The 22,844-nt window shown below is 41.7% G+C and overlaps 1 protein-coding gene across 1 annotated transcript in view; it reads left to right on the forward strand.

Annotated features, from left to right (window-relative positions):
• Positions 1–448: 448 nt before the first annotated feature.
• COG2 (component of oligomeric golgi complex 2) overlaps positions 449–22,844 on the forward strand; it is a 216,650-nt gene continuing 194,254 nt past the window's right edge. Inside the window, exons 1-4 of the mRNA XM_082251217.1 lie at positions 449–576; positions 5,143–5,304; positions 11,555–11,620; positions 16,527–16,607. Coding sequence (XP_082107343.1) covers positions 511–576; positions 5,143–5,304; positions 11,555–11,620; positions 16,527–16,607 — 375 coding nt within the window. The 5' untranslated portion in view covers positions 449–510. The remainder of the gene's footprint in view (positions 577–5,142; positions 5,305–11,554; positions 11,621–16,526; positions 16,608–22,844) is intronic.

Consider the following 22,844-nt stretch of genomic DNA (forward strand, 5'->3'; position numbering starts at 1 on the left):
TTTTTAATTTTCGGCCTTTTTTAGTTTATTTAGCAAAAAAAAAAAAAAAAAGTGTCAATTAAATACCACCAAAGAAAGCTCTACAGTATTTGTGTGGAACAAAAAGATAAAAAAATACAATGTAGCATGGTCATTCAAACTGTGACAGCAGTGAAAGCTTAAAATTGGCATAGGCAGGAAGAGGGTAAAGGCGCCCAGTAGGCAAGACTCCCTTCTCTATCTACTTTTCTACCATGCCTTCTTTAAAAAGTTAGAATCCCCTCTCTACTTTTCCACCATGCCTTTTTTTAAAAACTTAGAATCCCCTCTCTTTCTACTTCTCCAGCTTCCTTTCTTATGCTAGGTTACAGTATTATCAGGTTGAAGCACAAGGCAACACTTCTGGCGACCACCAGGTGGTGCTGTGACACAAAACTTAGACGTGAAAGCGTGTCTGACGTCAGGAGCATGTAGAGGTTGGCGGAAGTGCCGCGTCGCCTAAGTTTTCCGTGGGTTTCCTGAGCCTTTGCCATGGAAAAGATGCAGCTCCCGCAGAGCCCCAGCACTTTGTGTTTCGATAAGGACGAGTTTATGAAGGTTTGCTTGGTTGTGGCTCTCTGACGTAATGTCTTATGCTGTCAAGCATGATTTTCTCTTGAAAACGAATTGTCATTGTTTGCTGCGCAAAAAAAGTAGTCTGCTCGGTTTTTGTGCAGTTGTCATGGTGATGAGGGATCACCATTCCTTCTTAAAAAGGGGAGAGATAATTGGCTTGAATAGCAGTTTTGCCCTTAGTGCATTGTATTTGTAGAGTGGTGACATTCCTGGGGATAATAGAGATTTAGGAATTCTAGACTGTCATGCGTTTGCTGATCCTGGTTTTCGCCCAGATACTGGCACTGACTAGTATGATTCATTCACCTATAGGCATCTCGGATCACGATTTGGCCCGAGACCCCGATTCATTGCAAATCGCATGACGCCGTGCGGTTCCTGTGACTTGCAATGGCACCCCAAACGCTGTGTGATTTGGCCGCAAATGTCGCTCGATGAATCGCAGTAAAATCACACAAACAGATGTCGCCTAAAAGATGTTCTTGTCCTTTTTTTTTGGGTGACAGGCGATTCTGTTTGCACGGATTTACAGTGACAATCGTGGCAAAATCGCACCGCGTTTTGGGGTGCCATTGCAAGTCACAGGAATCGAGGGCAGAATCGCAGCAATTCTGTCTGTGATCCAAGACGCCTAAATGTGAATGGAGTCTTAGGTCTCATGCACGCCGCTGCTGTCAAAAACCCTTTTTAAGTGCTTGCATGCGCACACAGGTGTTTAGGGGCAGAAATCTGAGCGCATCAAAATCCAAAATTGCGTTCAGAGTAGAGCTGCACGATTAATCGTATGAAAATCGCGATCTCGATTCACCCCTCCTGACGATCTAACCCTGAAATATGCCCGATTCTTTGCATAGCTGCATAGCAGAGAACAGCTGTGGAAAAAAAAAAAAAAAAAAGCCTCCTGGCAAACGGCTATCAGCAAAGTCTCCCAGTAACTATAAACAAAAATGATTACATTTGTATCTTTTCCTTCCCTCTGCCAGGGAGAAAGGAAGTTTAACCTCTTAAAGACTGGATCTTTTTCTGACATTTGTTGCTTGCAAGTTAAAATCATTTTTTTTTGCTAGAAAAGTACTTAGAACCCCCAAACATTTTATATATTTTTTTTAGCAGAGACCCTAGAGAATAAAATGGCGATTGTTGTAATATTTTATGTCACACTGTATTTGCGCAGCAGTCTTTCAAACGCAATTAATAGACTTTAATGAATAAAAAAAAAAAAAAACGTAACAGTAAAGTTATCCCAATTTTTTTTTGTTACACAGAGAATCGTGAGAGAATCGTGATCTTTATTCCAAGCTAAAAAATCGTGATTCTCATTTTGGCCAGAATCGTGCAGCTCTAGTTCAGAGGAGAACGGTTTGGGCAGAAAAAGCACCTGTTGCGCTTAAAAGTTAGGCACATTTAGCACTTGAGCAATTGGCAGAATAAAAACAGGTGATACTAAGGTCTCCTTTTTTTTTTTTTTTGTTAAAAACAACAAACATGTTATGCTTACCTGCTCTGTGAAGTTGTTTTGCAGAGAGCAGCCCGGATCCTCCTCTTCTCTCTCTGCAGTGTTCCTGGTCTCTCCCTCTTGCATGCCCCCACAGCAAGCAGCTTCCTGCATCCATTCAGGCACAGAGCCGTGGCCCTGCCACGCCCCTCTCTCTCCCCTCATTGGCTGACTTTGACAGCAGGTGGAGCCAATGGTGCAGCCAATGAGGAGGGGAGTCCTTGGCAGCTGAGACACTCCTGCAATGTCGCTGGATCTAGATGGGGGCTGAGAGGGGAGGGGGGGGGCGGCTACTGCGCACAGGCGGCTTTTTAGCTTACTGTAGAGCTGCACGATTCTTAAAAAAATGAGAATCACAATTTTTTGCTTAGAATAAAGATAACGATTCTCAGCGTAACATCATCATTTACATTATAAAAAAAAAAAAATTGGGCTAACTTTACTGTTTTTGTTTTTTTTTTAATTCATTAAAGTGTATTTTTTCCCCCAAAAAATTGTGGTTAAAAGACTTCTGTGCAAATACAGTGTGACTTAAAAGATTGCAACGACCACCATTTTATTCTCTAGGGTCTGCTAAAAAAAAAATATTTATAATGTTTGGGGGTTCCAAGTAATTTTCTAGCAAAAAAATACTGATTTTAACTTGTAAGCAGCAAGTGTCAGAAAAAGGCTTAGGTTCCTTTCACACGGGCGTCCGTATGTCCGTTTTTTCATCCCATCCATTTGCGGATGAAAAACGGACATATTGCATGTCAATGGGATTGCAGATGTCAGCAGATGACCATCCGCTGACATCCGATTTGCGTCCTTTCCTATCAGTTCCATTTTTTGGAACGGAACAGAACCCTATTTTTTCTTCCGTTTAAAAAAACGGAACGGACGCAAAAACGGATGTCAGCGGTGTCATCTGCTGACATCCGCAATCCCATTGACATGCATTATCTCCATTTATCATCCGCAAACGGATGGGATGATAAACGGACATACAGACCGGATGACACAAGTGTCATCCATGTCCATAAAAAAGAAAAAAACTGCCGGAGCGGATCAAAAAAACGGTCCGCCCCGTGTGAAAGGACCCTGTGTCTTTAGGAGGTTAAACTGCCCTCACTTGCAGATGGAAGTTCATTCCTTTGATCTTAAAGAACAAAAAGATACATTGTAAAACATTGTGTTTTATAGTTATCTTAGCAGCCCTAACAATGTTGATAAACATTTGCCAGGGCTCTTTTTTTTTTTTTTTTTGACAGCTGTAAGTGAGCAGAGAACGTCTCTGTAAGAATCGAGGACATGCAATTTTAAGATCGTAAGGGGGTGAATCGAGAACGCGATTCTTTAACGATTAATCGTGCAGCTCTAGCTTAATGCATAGAATGCTTTAAGATACAGAAACATTTCTGCCTTTACAACCACTGTAATATTCTGGCCAATGAAATAACCCTTAATGCTTGATGCACCTAAACACATTTGAAAAATGTGGCATTTCTCATGTCAGGAGAAAAGTGTTCAGAAGAGCCTAGTGTGCATGAGGCCTTACTGGTATATAAAACACTGGGAGATTTCCTCCTCCCCTGCTGCAGATAGGGTGACAGGTAGGGATGCACCGAAATTTTCGGCCGAAAACGAGCCTATCCCATTTCGGCCGAAAATGGGTTAAAAATGCCGAAATTAATGGCCGCCGTGAGGAAGGAGGAGGGCGCATCGCAGGTTTGAAAAGAGGCGCCTCTAGCTGGCAGCCCGCCTCTCAATGATGTCCCTACTACTATGATCTGTGCATGAATGAACTAACAGACCGGGCGGGTGAGCGGCCGCTAATATCTGTAACTATGTGAGAGCTTCACTTCACTTCCCTGTCAGCGGACGATGTGCATGAATGAACTGAACTGACATACCGGGCGGGGGGAGCGGCCGCTAATAACTGTAACTATATGAGCGCTTCACTTCCCTATCAGGCGGGTATCTCCTCTGATAGGGAAGTGAAGCGCTCACATAGTTACAGTTATTAGCGGCCGCTCCCGCCCGGTATGTCACTTCATTCATACACAGATTGTAGTAGTAGTGACATCACCGGGAGGCGGGCCGCCGGCCAGAGACGCGCCTTTTGAATGAAGGACACCAGAGGAGCTGAGTGAGTAGGAGAGGACGCTGAGGCGGGGGGGGGGGTGTACTGACGAGAGGAACGCTGAGGGGGGGGGAGGGGGGGAGGCCGAGGCAAGCTTACAAATGGTATTAGTATTAATTATGCAGCATGAGGGGTTTAATGTATTGTCACTGCTGGTCACTGATGCATTAGTGACCAACCAGTGGCAGTTAATTAACCCCTTTGTGCTGCATTAGTGCAACCAGTGTTAATTAACACTGATACTGGTTGCACTAATGCATCACAAAGGGGTTAATTAACTGCCACTGGTCGGTCACTAATGCATCAGTGACCAGCAGTGACAATACATTAACCCCCCCTCATGCTGCATAATACAAATACCATTGGTAATTAAATTAACCACTTGCCAACCCATCACAGTACATATACTGTGACAGGGTGGCAGCGACAGGTGTGCGCCGCTGCCTGTCTTTGGTGTATGCCCCTCTTCTATCCATTTTAAAATTATTTGGGGGAAAAAGTAATTTTCGGTTTCGGTTTTCGGCCAAGGGCATCCTGCATTTTCGGTTTCGGTCCACAATTTTCGTTTCGGTGTATCCCTAGTGACAGGTTAAGTGACATCAGTGTCAGTACTACTGTCAGCCAGAGCTGGTAGGAGGTGTGGGCTTTGGTCCTCCAGCCTCTCTTTTTGGTGGAGCCTTTGTCTGTAGGAGTAAACCCACATTCCACCTCCCCCTGCCCCCCTGCCCCCCTTGTGTGTTTAGCTCCTGCATCCACTATTGATAGATGAGTGAGTTAGAATGATCCATATAGACAGGTCAAACAATTGTATCAGCATGGCTCTAGTGATTTAGACTTGCGTATTCAACTTTCATTGTAGCCAACTGATCTATCCGGATTAAACATAGCTGCTTTTCTTGTTTGACTGTTGACTTTTATTTCTTCTCCAAAGGACTCGTTTGATGTGGACCAGTTTGTGTCAGAATGCAGAAAGCGTGTGCAGTTGGAGACTCTTCGAGATGATCTAGAAATTTATTACAGACTTCTTAAGACTGCAATGGTGGAGCTCATCAATAAGGACTATGCAGACTTTGTAAACTTATCAACTAACCTGGTAAGACTTTGTTTCAAATGTTTTATCATGTTTTTAGTGAAGTTGTTTTTTAAATAAAACCCTGACTGTAGCGGGCATAGTTAAAGTTTGCTGGGTAAAAGGGATTGTGTGATCCAGTCTAAACTAATGGTGCTGAACTGATGGCCTGCGGCTTCTGGTAGTTCTGTCTTTTTGCACATCTTTGCTTGGTAAAGGAAGCATATGTCAGTACTGTAAGAGAATTATGCTAGAGTCCTGCATATGACCAGGCCTCGGTGAGCAGGTAGTGGGTTTGCGAATATGTCTGCACTGCAGTTGAGGGAATTCGAGGTGGGTGAAAAGTGGCTTAAAGCGGAATTTTACCATTGTGTACTTGATGAAAAGAATAATGTCCCTTTAGCAATAAACATACATTCCACGATAATAATAATAATGCTACAAAAGTTAATGTGTGCTGTAAATTACCTGTAGCATTGCTCCTGTTTGTTCTTGCTGGAGGCTGTCATTTTTTTTTTAATCCTGAACAGCATTAAATCCTAAAGTAGAACTAAACCCATTGATGGTTTCATAAACGGTTAAATTCCTGAAATGCCGGGATTACTAACTGTCGCATTTGCTTGTTTCCTCAACCAAAAAGTCAAGCCATCAAATGACTGTTGTCATAACTGATCACATGTGCAGCACTGTGGCAGTTGCAGATCAAACAAAAGCAGCTTCCATGGCTGTAAAGGATAGGAGGGTTTAATTCCGTTTTAGGGCTGTCAGCAGATCAGCCGCTACAAACTCAGCAGTGCCTAAAAATGAAGAGCAACTGAGCATGTGCAGAGCAGGGTGAGACAGTGTATTACTTTAATTTTAAACCGTATAGACACTTATTTTTAAAGTTTTAGTTTTACATAGATTTACCTGCAAAAGAGGCCAGCCTGAAGTGATCTAGCAGGACTTAATTTTCTGACTAAAGTTCCACTTTGTGGAGAGAAGTGGCAGCAGACAAAGGTAAGGTGTATGAAGCTGGGAGGCATTTCATAGGAGGAAGTGGAGGAGGAGGGCTGTGTTCAGCATGGAGGGACAGTGACAGGAGAGTTCTAATCGCAGCAGCAACCTGGGCACTTTGCACACTATCCGTAACAGGCAGAGCTCCCTGGGGGCCTGTGTTCATATTTCTTCTCTGGTCACTAACCACCAATGTGGGTGGGAATTAATTCCGAATGCCGTGGGCAGAGCTAGGTGTGGCCAGGTACTTATTGCCAAGTTACAGGTTTATGAATCATTAGTGACCATTATGCAAAAAAAGGTGTGCTATCCCTTTAGGAAAACGTATAAAGGTGAAAGACCCACGACCTAGAATACATTTCCACAAATAAATCATGTATCAAAACACATATATAAGTTAAACAAGTGCAGTGCATCAACATAAAATTAGTGCAAATTCCATAAAGGAATTAATACATTAAATCCCGAAAGGAATAACAGATGCTGAATGAAAAAAAAAAAAATGTGTATGTATGTATATGTGTGTGTGTGTGTGTGTGTGTGTGTGTGTGTGTGTGTATATATATATATATATATATATATATATATATATATATATATATATGCCCATTAAAGTTTCCCACACCAAGTGCACACATTCCATACCGGAGGAATTGACCTCTTTAATAGGAGGTCTTAAATGCCTGTGTCATAGGAAATCCAAGCATCCTCAGCCTTCTACACCAATACCACTTCCACGGAACAATGATACAGATAACCATCTCGGACTAAGCAAACGTAAACATGGGAACAAAACGGAGGCCAAATAGTGTTATACTGTTTGGAAAAAATTTGTTTTTTTCTAAAAATCATCCTGCATAGAAAAAGTAGACCAGTGTGTAAGCACTGCCGCATTAGGACCTTCAGGAGTAATGATGTCACAGCTAGGTTCTGCTCAATGTGTTTCGTCATAATAGACTTTGTCAGGGGACAGGATCTAGCTAGTGATGTCCAATCTATTGATACAATATAAGCAGGAGGGCAGATTTATTTATTTTATTTATTCCAGGTAAACTGTCAATTTACGCAGCGCATTACATGTATATATTTTACATTAACATCAGTCCCTGCCCTCAAGGAGATTACAATCTAAGGTGCATACTGATGCTCTGTCTGGCCTACAGCCAGTGCTTGACTGTGTAGCCCTCCCTATGAATGGTCTGTTTTCCTCTACCAAATGGCTGGGGGCTGCCATTAGTATGGACTTATGCATAGGAGTGAATGGGGACATTGCGAGCAAGCTCAATAGACAAAGAAAACAAAAGGGATGTTTTGGATGCCAAGGCTGTGTGATGTCAGGCAATGCTGTGCACTCAAGAAATCAGACAGGGTGAAGGTAAGTATTTAAAGTGTTACTAAACCCACAACAGTATAATCAGTCGGTATATTTAGTAAAGCATGCTTGTTATGCTTGCTTTGCAACCTAAGGGGTTAATCCTCTGCATTGTGTAAAAAGGATATTTGATCCTCCCCTTCTTCCACTGTCCCCAATCCATCTCCTGATAGAACAGAGGCTAGGGGACAAGCTGCACATGCTGTTTGGCGTGTATTGCTAGAGAGTTTTTTGTTTTTCTTGGGAGAGTGCATGTTATTAGCACAGGGCCAATCAACACTGTCCAGGGGTCCTGCAGCCTCATAGGACAGTCAGAAGAGAATGAATACTCCTCCTACAAGCTTTAACTGGTGCTTTGCTGGATACTAATAGAAGTCACAAGACTGCTATGTATTGCTGATGAGAACAGGTGTTTAGCAGTTTATATTTACTAAGGCCTCTTACACGGGCGTTCACCGTATGTCCGTATATCACCCCATCCGTTTGCGGATGATATACGGACATAATGCATGTCAATGGGATTGCGGATGTCAGCGGATAACCATCCGCTGACATCCGATTGGCATCCTTTCAGTTCAGTTCCGTTTTTTGGACAGAACCCTATTTTTCTTCCGTTTAAAAAATCGGATGTCAGTGGTGTCATCCGCTGACATCCGCAATCCCATAGACATAAATTATGTCCGTATATCATCCGCAAACGGATGGGATGATATGCGCATATACAGACCGGATGTCCGTAAAAAAAAAAAAAAAAAAAAAAGTGCCGGAGCGGATCGCAATACGGTCCGCTCCGTGTGAAAGAGGCCTAAAAGTGTTGCATGTCTGTGTACTGTGGGAGACCAGATATAGTGAATGCAGGGTCCTGGGTTTAATAACACTAACTATGCCTGATACAATTAGGGGGCTGGGTGATTTATTCATATTATGACCTTGTCCTTTGAGTGAAACATTTGTGTTTTTTGTCTAAACACTGAATAGATCAAGCTCTTGTTGTGCATTTGGATGCATTGTTGGGCCGGTTCACATTATTGCAGATGCGCTGATCGCATGTAATTCGGAGCGCACTGCTCCTTCATTACATGCGATCCCCTGTGCGGATGCGAGTTCAGCCATACACTTTGTATGGCTGAATTTGCAGCGCATCCGCAGCAAACACGCACATGAGGCATTTTTTGAGCCACCTCAGAATAGGATCGCACAGTGGGTCACACTTGTGCGATCCGATTCTGTGCGTACTTGCAGATAGCACTGCGATATGCGATCAAACTGGGGGTGTCGTTAACATTTAATTGACACCCCCTGCGTATCGCATATGGCAGTGTGAACTGCCAGATGTGCGGATGTGATGCGGGAACAGGCTGCATATTCACAGCGTTCCCGCATCGCAGAAGTGTGAACCGAGCCTTATTTCTAATGTTTTCAGCTGTAAAGTAGAGGCTTCATAGAATAGAACATATTCACATGTCACATTCCATTATATTTTCCAAAAAATACAGGATTTTTCTTCATCTTAGGGCAGTGAGCTGCACCATGCAAATCATTTCTTTATGCCCTTAAATGGCCAAATTGCACAGCCAGAATTGCAGGTGTATAACGTTAATGCAGCCTAATTTAGAGCCCGGTATTCTGAACAGCATACAGCTGTTTTCAGGTTTTTTTGGTCATCATGTGTAAAGTGCATGGAGTAGGGCTTGGGGAACCAACTAGGAAGTATAACCATGAAGAGCATTCAGTTTTAGTTTCTTTTCACCATAACCTTCATGTGTATATTTTCTTTAAATTACTGTAAAAAAAAAAAAAAAAAAAAAACTGAATCCTACATTTTTTGAAATCAACATATTCACTTTTATAGATGCCCTTGTGCAAAAAAAAAAAAAAAAAATTTCTATTAAAAAAAAAATGTCCAGCAAATTTCAGTAGAGCACAGATCGGCCAGGTCAGTATGGTACTTACAGGTGCCTTCAATCTTCAACAGATTACTTCCAGAACTGGATAGTCAGTTAAGTATAGAAGCAGGACTAACTGAGCAAGAGCATGATTGGGTACAGTGACGATTGAAAAAAAGATTTAAAATTATAATAATCTGTTAAAAATCATTAGAGAATGTACTGACTGGATTTATTATTATTATACAGGATTTATATAGCCCCAACAGTTTGCGCAGTGCTTAAAGCGGAGTTCCAGCCATTTACTCACCTGTCCAACGGTCCAGCGATGCGGCCGCCGGAAGCCTCGATCCTCTCCCTCGGCGCCGGCATCACTGCTGTGGGCACCCGGCTGTTACAGTTTGCGGCTTCACAGCCGGGTACCCACTGCGCATGCGCGAGTCGCACTGCGCGCCGTGATTGGCCGGCAATCTTCTGGGACCTCTGACGTGTCCCAGAAGATTGCAGGGAGGGAGGGGGAGAGGAGAACTTCCGCTCAGGGCGCCGAGGCGCTCCGAGCGGAAGTGGGAGCGGGTACCTGTCAAAACTAGGTACCCGCTCCCCCCCCCCCCCCCCAAAAAATGACATGCCAAATGTGGCATGTCGGGGGGTCAGGACTCCCTAAAGCGGAAGTTCCACTTTTGGGTGGAACTCCGCTTTAACAAAATGAAGGCAGACATTACAGTTACAATACAATTTGGAACAAGCGGAATCAGAGGGCCCTGCTCGTTAGAGCTTGCAATCTAAGAGGGAGGGTCAATTGATACAAAAGGTAATAGCTGTGTGGGGGATGAGCTGATGGAGAAAGTGAAAGTGTATTAGTTAGTAGCCGGATAGGCTTCTTTAAAGAAAAGGGTTTTCAGGGATCGTCTAAAGATGGATTTAGATATACTTTAAGCTAAATCTGAAGCCAGAACTTTTTTTTTTACTGTTCGGTAAAACAGAGACCCCTTTTAGTTGTGTATGTGGGTTTTATATATTTTTTTGAAAAATTAAAACCGAACTCTCTAAAGTGGGTTAGTATCTTTCTCAGACATTTTGCCATTAGGAAAAAGTATCCCCATTGAAAGACTGACTCTGTTTCTGTTCTGGGGACAAATTCTATATTTTACTTCTCATTTCCGATGACAATGGTGATCAGGACAAATAAAGAGCATGATATTCAGGCAGCAATGACAACCTGACAAAGCTTCAAACACCCACTTTAAAAAAAAAAAAAACATTTTGGGTTTATATTCACTTTAAGTAATACAGAGTAAATCGATGAACCTTAAAAAAAAATCAGTCTTTTACAGACAGCATTTATTACACTTGTCAAGGGTAGCTTGCAAAGGAAATGACTCCTACAGGTTTTTGAAAATCCCTTTTTTTCGAAGATGTATTTGGCCATCATGCCAGAATCAATAGCAACAAACATACCCTCTAAGGAGTGGGACTATGCGGGCGACCAAACATCCAATTAATACTCGAGTAAGGTTTTTAAATAACAATTTTATTTATACAAACAATATAAAATATATAGAGAGACTATGCATCTCTAAATGACATAAGAAGATTAAAAAATAGAGATCACGGCTTACAACAATGGGTCATACAAACAAATGGTGATTAACAACGTGGCATGTGTTCCAAGAAGACACTTTTTTTTTTTTTTTATCTTTTCTGTACTGCTAGAGAAAGCAACGATGAGCACTGCAGGCAATGAAAGGGATTTTTTCCCCTATAGGCGAGTACCAATCCTTCACTCTTCTGCTTCTGCGTTACTGTCGGCATCAAGTAAGGAATATAATGGATTCTAACACTTGTTCAGTTTATGTAAGGGCTAGAAGAAATCTCCTTACCTTTTCATTCTTGACATGTTACCCCTTCCATGACCAGCCTATGAAATATGACTAGTCAAACATGATTTTTATTTTTTTAGAAAAATACTCCTGTTTTCTGACCAGGTTTTTAAGGTGTCCTTTTTACTTTCAATTATCAGGTTGGAATGGATAAAGCATTGAGCCAACTTTCAGTGCCATTAGGACAGCTGCGTGAAGAAGTCTTGGTAGGTGAATCTTTATTCATATTTTTTTTCTATATATCCAATCATCAATTTGGAACGTTAGCTGTGTCATACGTCACAGAAGCTAGATCAGTGTAGCAGGCTTACTTAAAGGCTTAGTGCACCTTTAGAAACATGTTACACCCACATTTAGAGGGAAATATTTAACATTCACTTTACCCTTTATGATGTAGCACAACTTATACAAGGAAAGATTTAAAACTCAAAATAACATAAAGACTGATAGTCCACACAATTGTTTGTGCTTCAACAAAAGTCCACAAACAATATATGCGTTACCCCTGATTCACAGACCTCTTCAGTAGGAGGTCCTATAGGGGAAATCTGTGTATCAGGCATAACTCGTATAGGGGCAGAGCTAAGTCAGTGACGTGATACGGCGGCCATTTGCAGTCAGCAGAGTCTGTAGCGAGAGGGATGCTGCCAAGATTTATATAATGTGTTGTACATGGCACTTTATGTACACTTACAAGTGTAGTTTTTAGAGTTTTATGTTCAATGGTTTTAAACATATGGAGAGCACTATTGGTCCCAATTTTTTTTTGCACGGGTGAATGCCTACGTTTAGTGAGACGGGAGAAGAGGAAGATCTTGAGGAGCCATCTGGTGTATAGCGCATAAGGGGGCAAAAACGCTATAAACCTTGATTTACAGTTGGGGTCAAATACTGACTGAGGCGAGCATATACCATTCACAGGAAGCAAATTGGGTAATCTCTAGTGTGAAGATAAGTGGAAACATCAGTTTCACCAGTGGATGGAGGCACTGAAAATGTTTTTGGACTTTCATTGAAGCGCAAACAATGTGTGCACTATTTGGTGTTTTTATGAAATTTTTTGTTTTTATTCTCTATTGTTTTATAAGTTGCGCTACATCATAAAAGGTAAAGTGAATTTTGAGGAGTGCAGTGAAATCACCATGGTCTTGGAGCAGCAACTAGTGGCTTTTTTGTATTTATTTGCATTGAATTTATTGTGTATTATTCCCAATGTTTAGGTGACTGCACTGATTACTATTGGTTAGTAATATGTAACATGTTCCAGTACCCCCCCCCCTCCTCTCGTCCCCCGCAGCCGCTGTTGTGTTTAAAATTGGTGTGGCTGTGTGGAACCCTGCACAAGCAGGGATCTGTGAATGAAAAAACTACAAGTCCCATCTTCTACAGCGGCAGATGGCTTATAGTTCTCAATGGACTATAAGCGCACTGATCATCTCGTTCTTAGGCCATTTGCTCTTCCTTTTAACTTTCCAACTGAAAGCCCAAACGGAGGTACAGGCAGAAAATTGTAGTAAAGTGTGGAGGAGCCTGACATTACATCCTTGATCCACTGATCGTGGGTGCAATACTTTGCAGGCTTCTGTAGGATAAAATAATACATGTACATTTTTTTTTCTTCTGCAAAAATATGTGCATTTATTTTAGTTTGTTTTCCTTAAGGCCCTGTTCACACCTGAGCATATTTCAGCTCATAAAACGCTCATCTCTGAAGTCTCAAAATGCCCAACAAGCAAAATCCCATTAGTTTCAATGGCCCCTGTTCACATATGAGCGTTTTGTTGCCTGGAGCAAAACGACTGAAGCGCAAAAAAGTACATGAGCTTCTTTTTTGGCAGATCACAAGCGTTTTTGTTAGATGTCAATGTCTTCCTCTAAACGCCTGGAAAAACGTCTGTAAAAACGCCCCCCAAAAAAAGCCCGAAAAAAATGCCTGACAACAATATGCTCAGGTGTGACTGGAGCCTTAAGGTGAACACTGAATTTATAACATAAGAGGCACACAGGAGAAAGGCAATTGATGACACTCTAGCAGTAAAAGTCGAAAGGAACGTACGAGAGGACAATAGTTTTAATGTAACTGGGAGCAGCAAATGGTGGAAAGTAATTTTCATACCCTTAAAAAAATTATCTATTAAAAGATGTCCATTAACCTTTTATCTGCTGGGCCAATTTTTTTTTTTTTCACATGTTAAAATCAGAATTTTTTGCTAGAAAATTACCTAGAACCCGAAAACATAATATTTTTTTCTGAAAGCAGAGGCCCTTGAGAATAAATTGGCGGCTGCTGTAATTTTTTTGGATTACACGATATTTGCATAGCTGTTTACCAAACGCAAATTTTCAGAATAAAATGCAATTAAATGAACTTTAGTGCATACAGACACATTTCGAATATCCATTTGTTTTGGTAAAAAATAAAAATGTATAATAATAAAGAAAATAGCAGTGCTTTAAAATGCAAACACCCTGTAAAGTTAACATGCATTTATAAATATGTACACCCTTATAAATACCTTTTTTGCAAAAAAGTCTGTGTCAATTTCTTAAATATGTGCAAAATAATCTTGGTGATTAAAGTACACCTTATAGTGACAATAATAACAATCACTTTGATATCAAGTCCGTATATAACATTCCAATGAATAAAGTGAAAAATTACGCCACATAATTGTTCACATTCCTTTAGTGCCTGTCATTAGTGCTCAAGTGCCTTCACCCCACTGAAATGAATCGCTCACCAGAATCACATAACCTCTTAAAGCTTAGAAGCTCAGCAAGTGCTTTTTTATATAGAATACTGTCTTCTTGTATCTACTACTTGCTTCCCTCAGATAAAAAGCTCCAGATGTAAGCCGCCTCCACCACTTTTCCTAATAGCTCCGTCTGGTTTAAGGAGAAGTAGGGCCAAAGCTCTTTTGGCCCTATTTCTCCTTTGGGTCACAGGAGTGCACTTAGTTCTGACCCTTTTTCAGCTGACCTCAATCTAAAGCCTGCTGCTGGCTGACGTCACTCGGGCGGTCTATGGAAATATCTAATATTGGGATAATTTAATGTTGGGATCCACCCAGATGCCTGGACCTGCATCTAGCTCAGCCGCTCAGTGAGCCACTGAGAGCCTGAGCCAGCTGCTCACACCCACTTCACAGCCCGGGGCTGTAGTGAGCACTGGTGGGGCAGAGCATAGAGCCTGTGACTGATAGTCACTGGCTCTTTACTCATTGAAGACTGATAACTGCACAATCAGTGGTCCTTGATTGCTCAGTTCACTGTGTAGAATATCCCAACTTGGTCCCTGTTCTTTTTGGCTGAGGCGAAGATCATGACCTATTCTTCCCACCTCAGCCAATCAGAGGAAGCCTTGTAATAATTCATAAAAGACCAAGCTTCTTGTGAATGGCTGAGCGGCGCTCAGCTTGACTCGGTTTTGTTACAGGAGCAGAAGAAGTTTTTGTACCACAGTGTCGTGTAGTGTATGTAGCTGATGCCACACAGTTTATACTGAGAGGTTCATTGATATGGAGGTTGCATTTATGTTTTTGTTTTTAAATCTTGCTTTACTTTTACCTGTTGATACATTACTCCTCCACGTTATCCATGAAGAGAGCCCTTATTTGTAACCCTAGGCTGCTATCTTTATTTAGATTACAAACTTGATATCTCCTCATCTCTTACAAGGGGGCAGGGTAACTGTTAGGTTACGGGAAATCGCTAGAAAATATGTTCTTTAGTGCAGCTCATAGAAAGTGGGAGGGACACTGCATTTCTGGCAAGTTCAACAGATATTTTTTTGTACTTTGAGAAAATGCCGCAACATCTAAGGACTGTAAACTGCAAAATATTGCATTTTGGTTCACACCATCTACACACTGGCACTGACTGGTATTCCAATATTTCTCTTCTCCCTCAGTTTCTCTATTAGCTAGTGTACCCCAGTGCGGATGGAGAGAGGCAAGGGAGGGACAAAGATGCTGTGCAGGGGCCCAATGCCCCCTTTATCAACCAATGACATTATGGTTGAATTATGTTGAACCAATGAATTATTTGTTAGGATGCCAGTAGCTAGAAGGTTGTAATGGTACACAATGAAAACCTGTAGCTTTGTGTAACTTAACCACCTCAATACTGGGCCCTTTCCCCCCCTTCCTGGACTGGCCAATTTTCAGCTTTCAGCAATGTCACACTATGAATGACAATTGCGCGGTCATGCAATGCTGTACCCAAATTATTTTTTTTATCATTTTCTTCCCACAAATAGGGCTTTCTTTTGGTGATATATAATCACCACTGGGTTTTTTATTTTTTACTAAAAAAAATTATAGAGTGAAAATTTTGAAGAAAAAAAAAAAAAGTTTCATAGTTTCTGTGAAATGTTTTTGAAATTAAGTAATTTTTCTCCTTTACTGATGTGCCCTGATGAGGCTGCACTGATGGACACTGATGGGGTGGCACTAATGAGGCGGCACTGAAAGGCAGCACTGATTGACATCACTGGACACAAATTGGCATCCTTGATGGGCACTGTTGGGGACTTCACTTTAATCAGTGCCCCGATTACTTATACATGTCTCCCCTGGTGAGAAGATGCCCCTGATCGTCTCTCCTCTCCTCCCACTATGTGTGAGATGAGGCAAGCCGATAAACGGCACTTCCTTGTTTACATGTGATCAGCTGTGATTGAACACAGCTAATTACATGAGTAAAGAGCCGCAGGTTTTTATCGAGATTGGGGTCACTCGGTGTACCAGAGATACAGCTCGCTGCATGCCATTGTGGGTGCACGATCGCAGCAGCCCATAACCAGAGCCGCCCCGCTCTGCCATCATTTTACTATACAGCGGACAGGAGGCGGTTAAAGGCAGTCTTGACCCCCTCCGCTGGCTTGTATACTATTTAGGGTAAACTTTTAGGCATTGTGCCAAGGCACCCCTGGAGCCACCTAAAGACATCCTAGGGTGCCTGAACACCCTAGTTGAAAAAGGCTGGTATAGCATATGGTTAGCCGTGTAGTTCATATTTGCTTATGATTAGCTCTTCTAGATATATTTTTTTATTTTTATTTTTATTTTTTCTCTTGCTTAAAGTTGTTTGATTGCAATGTTATTTTTGCAGGGTCTCAAAACATCTGTTAATTACAGCATTCGGGCAGTGGATGAGCGTTTGGCTAAACAAGATGATCTTAGGAAAAAAAAGGTAAGTTATGCACCTTGTAAACTTATTAAAGAGCATCAGATTCAGCAAGTATTTTTAACCAATTGACTTCTGGAAGGTTTTACCCCCTCCCTGACCAGAGCATTTTTTGCTATTTGGCACTACTTTAACTGGTAATTGTGCAGTCATGCAACGCTGTACCCAAAGGAAATGTAGGTATTTGATCACCACTGGGATTTTTATTTTTTGCTAAATAAACAAAAAAGACTGAAAATTTAGAAAAAAAAAAGATATTTTCTACTTTGTTATAAAAAAAAAAAAAAAAGTCCAATAAACTCAAATTTTGTCAATAAATTTAGGGCAAAATGTATTCAACTACATGTCTTCGGTAAAAAAATTCAATAACAAATAACTGTATATTGATTTGGTTTGCGCAAAAGTTATAGTGTCTACAAACTATGGTGTGTATATATACTGGAATTTACGCAGCTTTTTCTGCCTGACTGCGTTATCACATTTCTTGAGGTGCTAAAATGCCAGGGCAGTACCCCCCCCCCCCCATTACCCCTTTTTGGGGTAAGCCTGTAGGATTAAAAGAAAAACTCATTCCTCCATTCACGTCAATCAATGTAGATTAAGAAATCTCTGCCAGAAAAGTGTGTGGTATGCCCACCATGAAATTCCAAAATATTTTTTTAGAGGAGTGGACCATACCATTTAGATAGGTGGCCCTTAGTCCAGCAGGGGAAAGGGACTTTGAGTGTGCCAAACAGATGACAAAAAGACCAAAATAACTCACCATCAGAAAATCATTGATTTATTAGATTACATTCAAATTGCCATATATTTAAAACCACAAAAAAGAATACAAGGTGGTACGGTCAAAACAGACACTTATGGATGATAGAAGCATGTGAATCAACGCATTTTGCTATATTTGCATCCTCAGTATTTATGCTTGAAGATTGCAACTGGTAAGAAAAAGAAAACTTGTGAGAAAATACAGAAATGCAAATACAATTACAAATACATAATTGTAATAATCAAATTACCAGGGAGGACCAGTAATGAGAGGGAAAAAAAAACAACCAAAACCCACACTCCTAAAAGTCATCCATGGGGGAATGTTATAAAATACTAGGGGTCACATTTATCCCTGTCAAACTGCATCACTCCAAAAGAGGAGGAGAAAATTATTCTATTATGCACTTCCCCAAATAGTGCACGCTGATAAGACACCTGAATGCTCTTATATGGACTCTGATATAACCCAAAAGGGGATTTTTATGGCTTGTACTGCTCCACAAAGGCCTATTAAGGGCCTGAAGATGGAACACTTAGCTAGAACCATTATGCCCACCATTAGAATATACCGCCCTGGATCCACCCACTTCTAATGATGGACATAGATGCATGGGCTGAACTTAAAAAACAAAACAAAACCTAACAGATTCCTCCATTCACATCTATAAATGTGGATGAAGAAATCTCTGCCAAGAAATGTGAAAATATATTCACTGAACAAAATTATAAACGCAACACTTTTTTGCTTTTGCTCCCATTTTTCATGAGCTGAACTCAAAGATCAAAGACTTTTTCTATGTACACAAAAAGGCCTATTTCTCTCAAATATTATTCACAAATCTGTCTAAATCTGTGTTAGTAAACACTTCTCCTTTGCCGAGATAATCCATCCACCTCACAGGTTTGGCATATCAAGATGCTGATTAGACAGCAAGATTTTTGCACTGGTGTATCTTAGGCTGGCCACAATAAAAGGCCACTCTAAAATGTGCAGTTTTATCACACAGCACAATGCCACAGATGTCGCAAGTTTTGAGGGAGCGTGCAATTGGCATGCTGACTGCAGGAATGTCAATCAGACCATTGCTCGTGAATTGAATGTTCATTTCTCTACCATAAGCCGTCTCTAAAGGCGTTTCATAGAATTTGGCAGTACATCCAACCAGCCTCACAAACGCAGGCTACCTGTAACCACACCAACCCAGGATCTCCACATCCAGCATCCTTCCCTCCAAGATCGTCTGAGACCAGCTACCCGGACAGCTGCTGCAACAATCGGTTTGCATAACCAAAGAATTTCTGCTCATTAGCATGCTCGTCGTCCTCATCGGGGGTCTCGACCTGACTGCAGTTTGTCGTGACTTGAGTGGGCAAATGCTCACATTAGATGGTGCCTCGCACTTTGGAGAGGTGTTCCCTTCATGGATGAATCCCAGTTTTCACTGTACAGGGCAGATGGCAGACAGTGTGTATGGCGTTGTGGGTGAGCGGTCTGCTGATGTCAACGTTTTGGATCAAGTGGCCCATGGTGGCGGTGGGGGTTATGATATGGGTAGGCGTATGTTATAGACAATGAATACAGGTCCATTTTATTGATGGCATTTTGAATGCACAGAGCTACTGTGACAAGATCCTGAGGCCCATTGTTGTGCCATCATCCATGACCATCACCTCATGTTGCAGCATGATAATGCACAGCCCCATGTTGCAAGGATCTTTACACAATTCCTGGAAGATGAAAACATCCCAGTTATTGCATGGCCAGCACACTCACCAGACATGTCACCCATTAACCGTGTTTGGGGTGCTCTGGATCGGTGTATACGTCGGCGTGTTCCAGGTCCTGCCGTAATCCAGAAACTTAGCAACTTGGCACAGCCATTGAAGAAGAGTGGACCAACATTCCACAGGCCACAATCAACAACCTGGTCAACTCTATGCAAAGAAAATGTGTTGCACTGCGTGAGGCAAATGGTGGTCACACCAGATACTGACTGGTTTTCGGACACCCCCCCCCAATACAGTAAAACTGCACATTTTAGAGTGGCATATATTGTGGCCAGCCTAAGGCACACCTGCGCAATAATACTGTCTGATCAACATCTTGATATGCCACACCTGTGAGGTGGATGGATTATCTTGGCAAAGGAGAAGTGCTCACTAACACAGATTTAGCCAGATTTGTGAATAATATTTGAGAGAAATAGGCCTTTTGTGTACATAGAAAAAGTCTTAGATCTTTGAGTTCAGCTCATGAAAAATGGAGGCAAAAACAAGTGATGTGTTTATAATTTTGTTAAGTGTATGTACTTTTTTTTTTTTCTACCATGTTGCCAGAATAAACGGGCTAGTGCTGCACCTTAATGGTTTTACTGCAAACCAAACAGTTAAAAATAAAACACAGTAACAATAAAACATTAACTTAATTAACACGGGCGTTCCGTATTTCCGTTTTTCATCCCATCCGTTTGCGGATGAAAAACTTACATAATGTATCTCTATGTAAATACGGATGTCAGTGGATGATCATCCGCTGACATCCGTTTTTCGTCAGTTCAGTTTTTTTGAACGGAGGAGAACCCTATTTTTTCTTCCTTTCAAAAAACGGAACGGACGCAAAAACAGATGTCAGTGGTGTCATCCGCTGACATCCGTATTTACATAGACATGCATTATGTCAGTTTTTCATCCGCAAACGGATGGGATGAAAAACGGACATACGGACCGGATGACACAAGTGTCATCCGTGTCCGTTACAAAAAAAAAAAGGACGCGATCGGGCAAAAAAAAAAGGAACGCCTGTGTGAAAGAGCACTTACAGGCTCTCAAAATGCGATAGCCACTTTCCTGACCTCTTGAGACCCTGTGTGAATTGGTGCCCTAGACTGTGCCATGCTGTACCCTATACTAATACTCCACTAGTGTGGTAGCGACAGAAGCCATCCTTGAGGCAGAGACCAGGTTGTCCACGACAGGAGGGACAAAAAAGCTGGTGTCTCCTCGTATTTTATGTCTGCTACAGACATGACCTCTTATTTTAGGGTGACTTATGGGTCAGGACTTCTGAAGATGTTACTTAGGGATGAAATGCGCAAGTTGGAACACACAGTTTGTAGGACTTCCAGTAGGTGGAACACACACCGGAGTTTAGTGGCTCGTGGCGTTACTTACTTTTTGTACCTAATAGGAAGCCCATGGGTTTAAACTTTTTATGTATGCTACTGACAATGGATATACATTTTAAATAAACCAAAAGCTTGTTACACTATGAGAAGCCCGTCCTTCTCCTCTTTTCTCATTCACAAATAACCCTGATTGGAGCTGCTGATGACGCTGCCACCAGGAAAGAACACTGTCTCGTCTGTGTCCGTCGTTAAATCCATTTCTCTGATGTTCATGGACAGACACAGCACCCACCCCTCTATGGAGTTATTATTCTCCTGACACTGCTTGTAACAAAACTGAGTGGCTATAGCAGAGAGAGGGAGTATATCCCCTGGGACTGACCATGGGTGTAGCCAGATTTATTTTCTGCCTAGTGTCTTACTCCTGTGGGGGGCAGTATAACCCAATGGTTATGAATGTCGAGAGCTGTGTCCATCAATGAACATCAGAGAAATTGATTTTACGGTAAGTCAAAAATCCAATTTTTTTTAATTGTTTTGTTTTTAAACTGCATATTTTTACATTATCATTTTAGTTATAATTTTAATATGAAGTACTATTATGGATTTTGTTTGAATATGCATTTATAGTGCTATATATATATATATATATATATATATATATATATATATATATATATATATCTATATATATACACATACACACAGTATCTCACAAAAGTGAGTACACCCCCTCCACATTTTTGCAAATATTTTACTATATCTTTTCATGTGACAACACTGAAGAAATGACACTTTGCTACAATGTAAAGTAGTGAGTGTACAGCTTGTATAACAGTGTAAATTTGCTTTCCCCTCAAAATAACTCGACACACAGCCATTATAGTCTAAAACGCTGGCAACAAAAGTGAGTACACCCCTAAGTGAAAATGTCCAAATTGGTCCCAAAGTGTCAATATTTTGTGTGGCCACCATTATTTTCCAGCACTGTCTTTAACCTCTTGGGCATGGAGTTCACCAGAGCTTCCCAGGTCTTTCACTCCTCCATGAAGATGTCACGGAGCTGGTGGATGTTAGAGACCTTGCGCTCCTCCACCTTCCGTTTTAGGATGCCCCAGAGATGCTCAATAGTGTTTAGGTCTGAAGACATGTTTGGCCAGTCCACTAGCTTTACCCTCAGCTTCTTTAGCAAGGCAGTGGTCGCCTTGGAGGTGTGTGTTGGGTCGTTATCATGTTGGAATACTGCCCTGCGGCCCAGTCTCCGAAGGGAGGGGATCATGCTCTCCTTTACTATGTCACAGTACATGTTGGCATTCATGGTTCCCTCAATGATTAACTGTAGCTCCTCAGTGCCGGCAGCACTCATGCAGCCCCAGACCATGACACTCCCACCATCATTCTTGACTGCAGGCAAGACACACTTGTCTTTGTACTCCTCACCTGGTTGCCGCCACACACGCTTGACACCATGTGAACCAAATAAGTTTATCTTGGTCTCATCAGACCACAGGACATGGTTCCAGTAATCCATGTCCTTAGTCTGCTTGTCTTCAGCAAACTGTTTGCGGGTTTTCTTGGGCATCATCTTTAGAAGAGGCTTCCTTCTGAGATGACAGTGTGCGGCGTATGGTCTCTTAACGCTGACAGGCTGACAACCCCCCCCCCCCCCCCACCCCTTCAACCTCTGCAGCAATGCTGGCAGCACTCATACGTCTATTTCCCAAAGGCAACCTCTGGATATGACACTGAGCACGTGCACTTAACTTCTTTAGTCGACCATGGCAAGGCCTGTTCTGAGTGGAACCTGTCCTGTTAAACCGCTGTATGGTCTTGGCCACCGTGCTGCAGCTCAGTTTTAGGGTCTTGCCAATCTTCTTATAGCCTAGGCCACCTTTATGTAGAGCAACAATTTTTTTTTCAGATCCTCAGAGTTCTTTGCCATGAGGTGCCATGTTCAACTTTCAGTGACCAGTATGAGAGAGTGAGAGCGATAACACCAAATTTAACACACCTGCTCCCCATTCACTCCTGAGACCTTGTAACACTGAGTCACATGACACTGGGGAGGGAAAATGGCTAATTGGGCCCAATTTGGACATTTTCACTTGGGGGTGTACTCATTTTTATTGCCAGCGCTTTTGACAATAACGGCTGTATGTTGAGTTATTTTGAAGGGACAGCAACTTTACACTGTTATACAAGCTGTACACTCACTACTTTACATTGTAGCAAAGTGTAATTTCTTCAGTGTTGTCACATGAAAAGTTGTTATAAAAATATATTTACAAAAATGTGAGGGGTGTACTCACATTTGTAAGCAATTCTTACATTTTTAGCAATTTTTACTTTT

Source organism: Pelophylax lessonae, assembly GCF_965119305.1.
Source record: "Pelophylax lessonae genome assembly, chromosome: 3".
NCBI classification, from domain to species: Eukaryota; Metazoa; Chordata; class Amphibia; order Anura; family Ranidae; genus Pelophylax; species Pelophylax lessonae.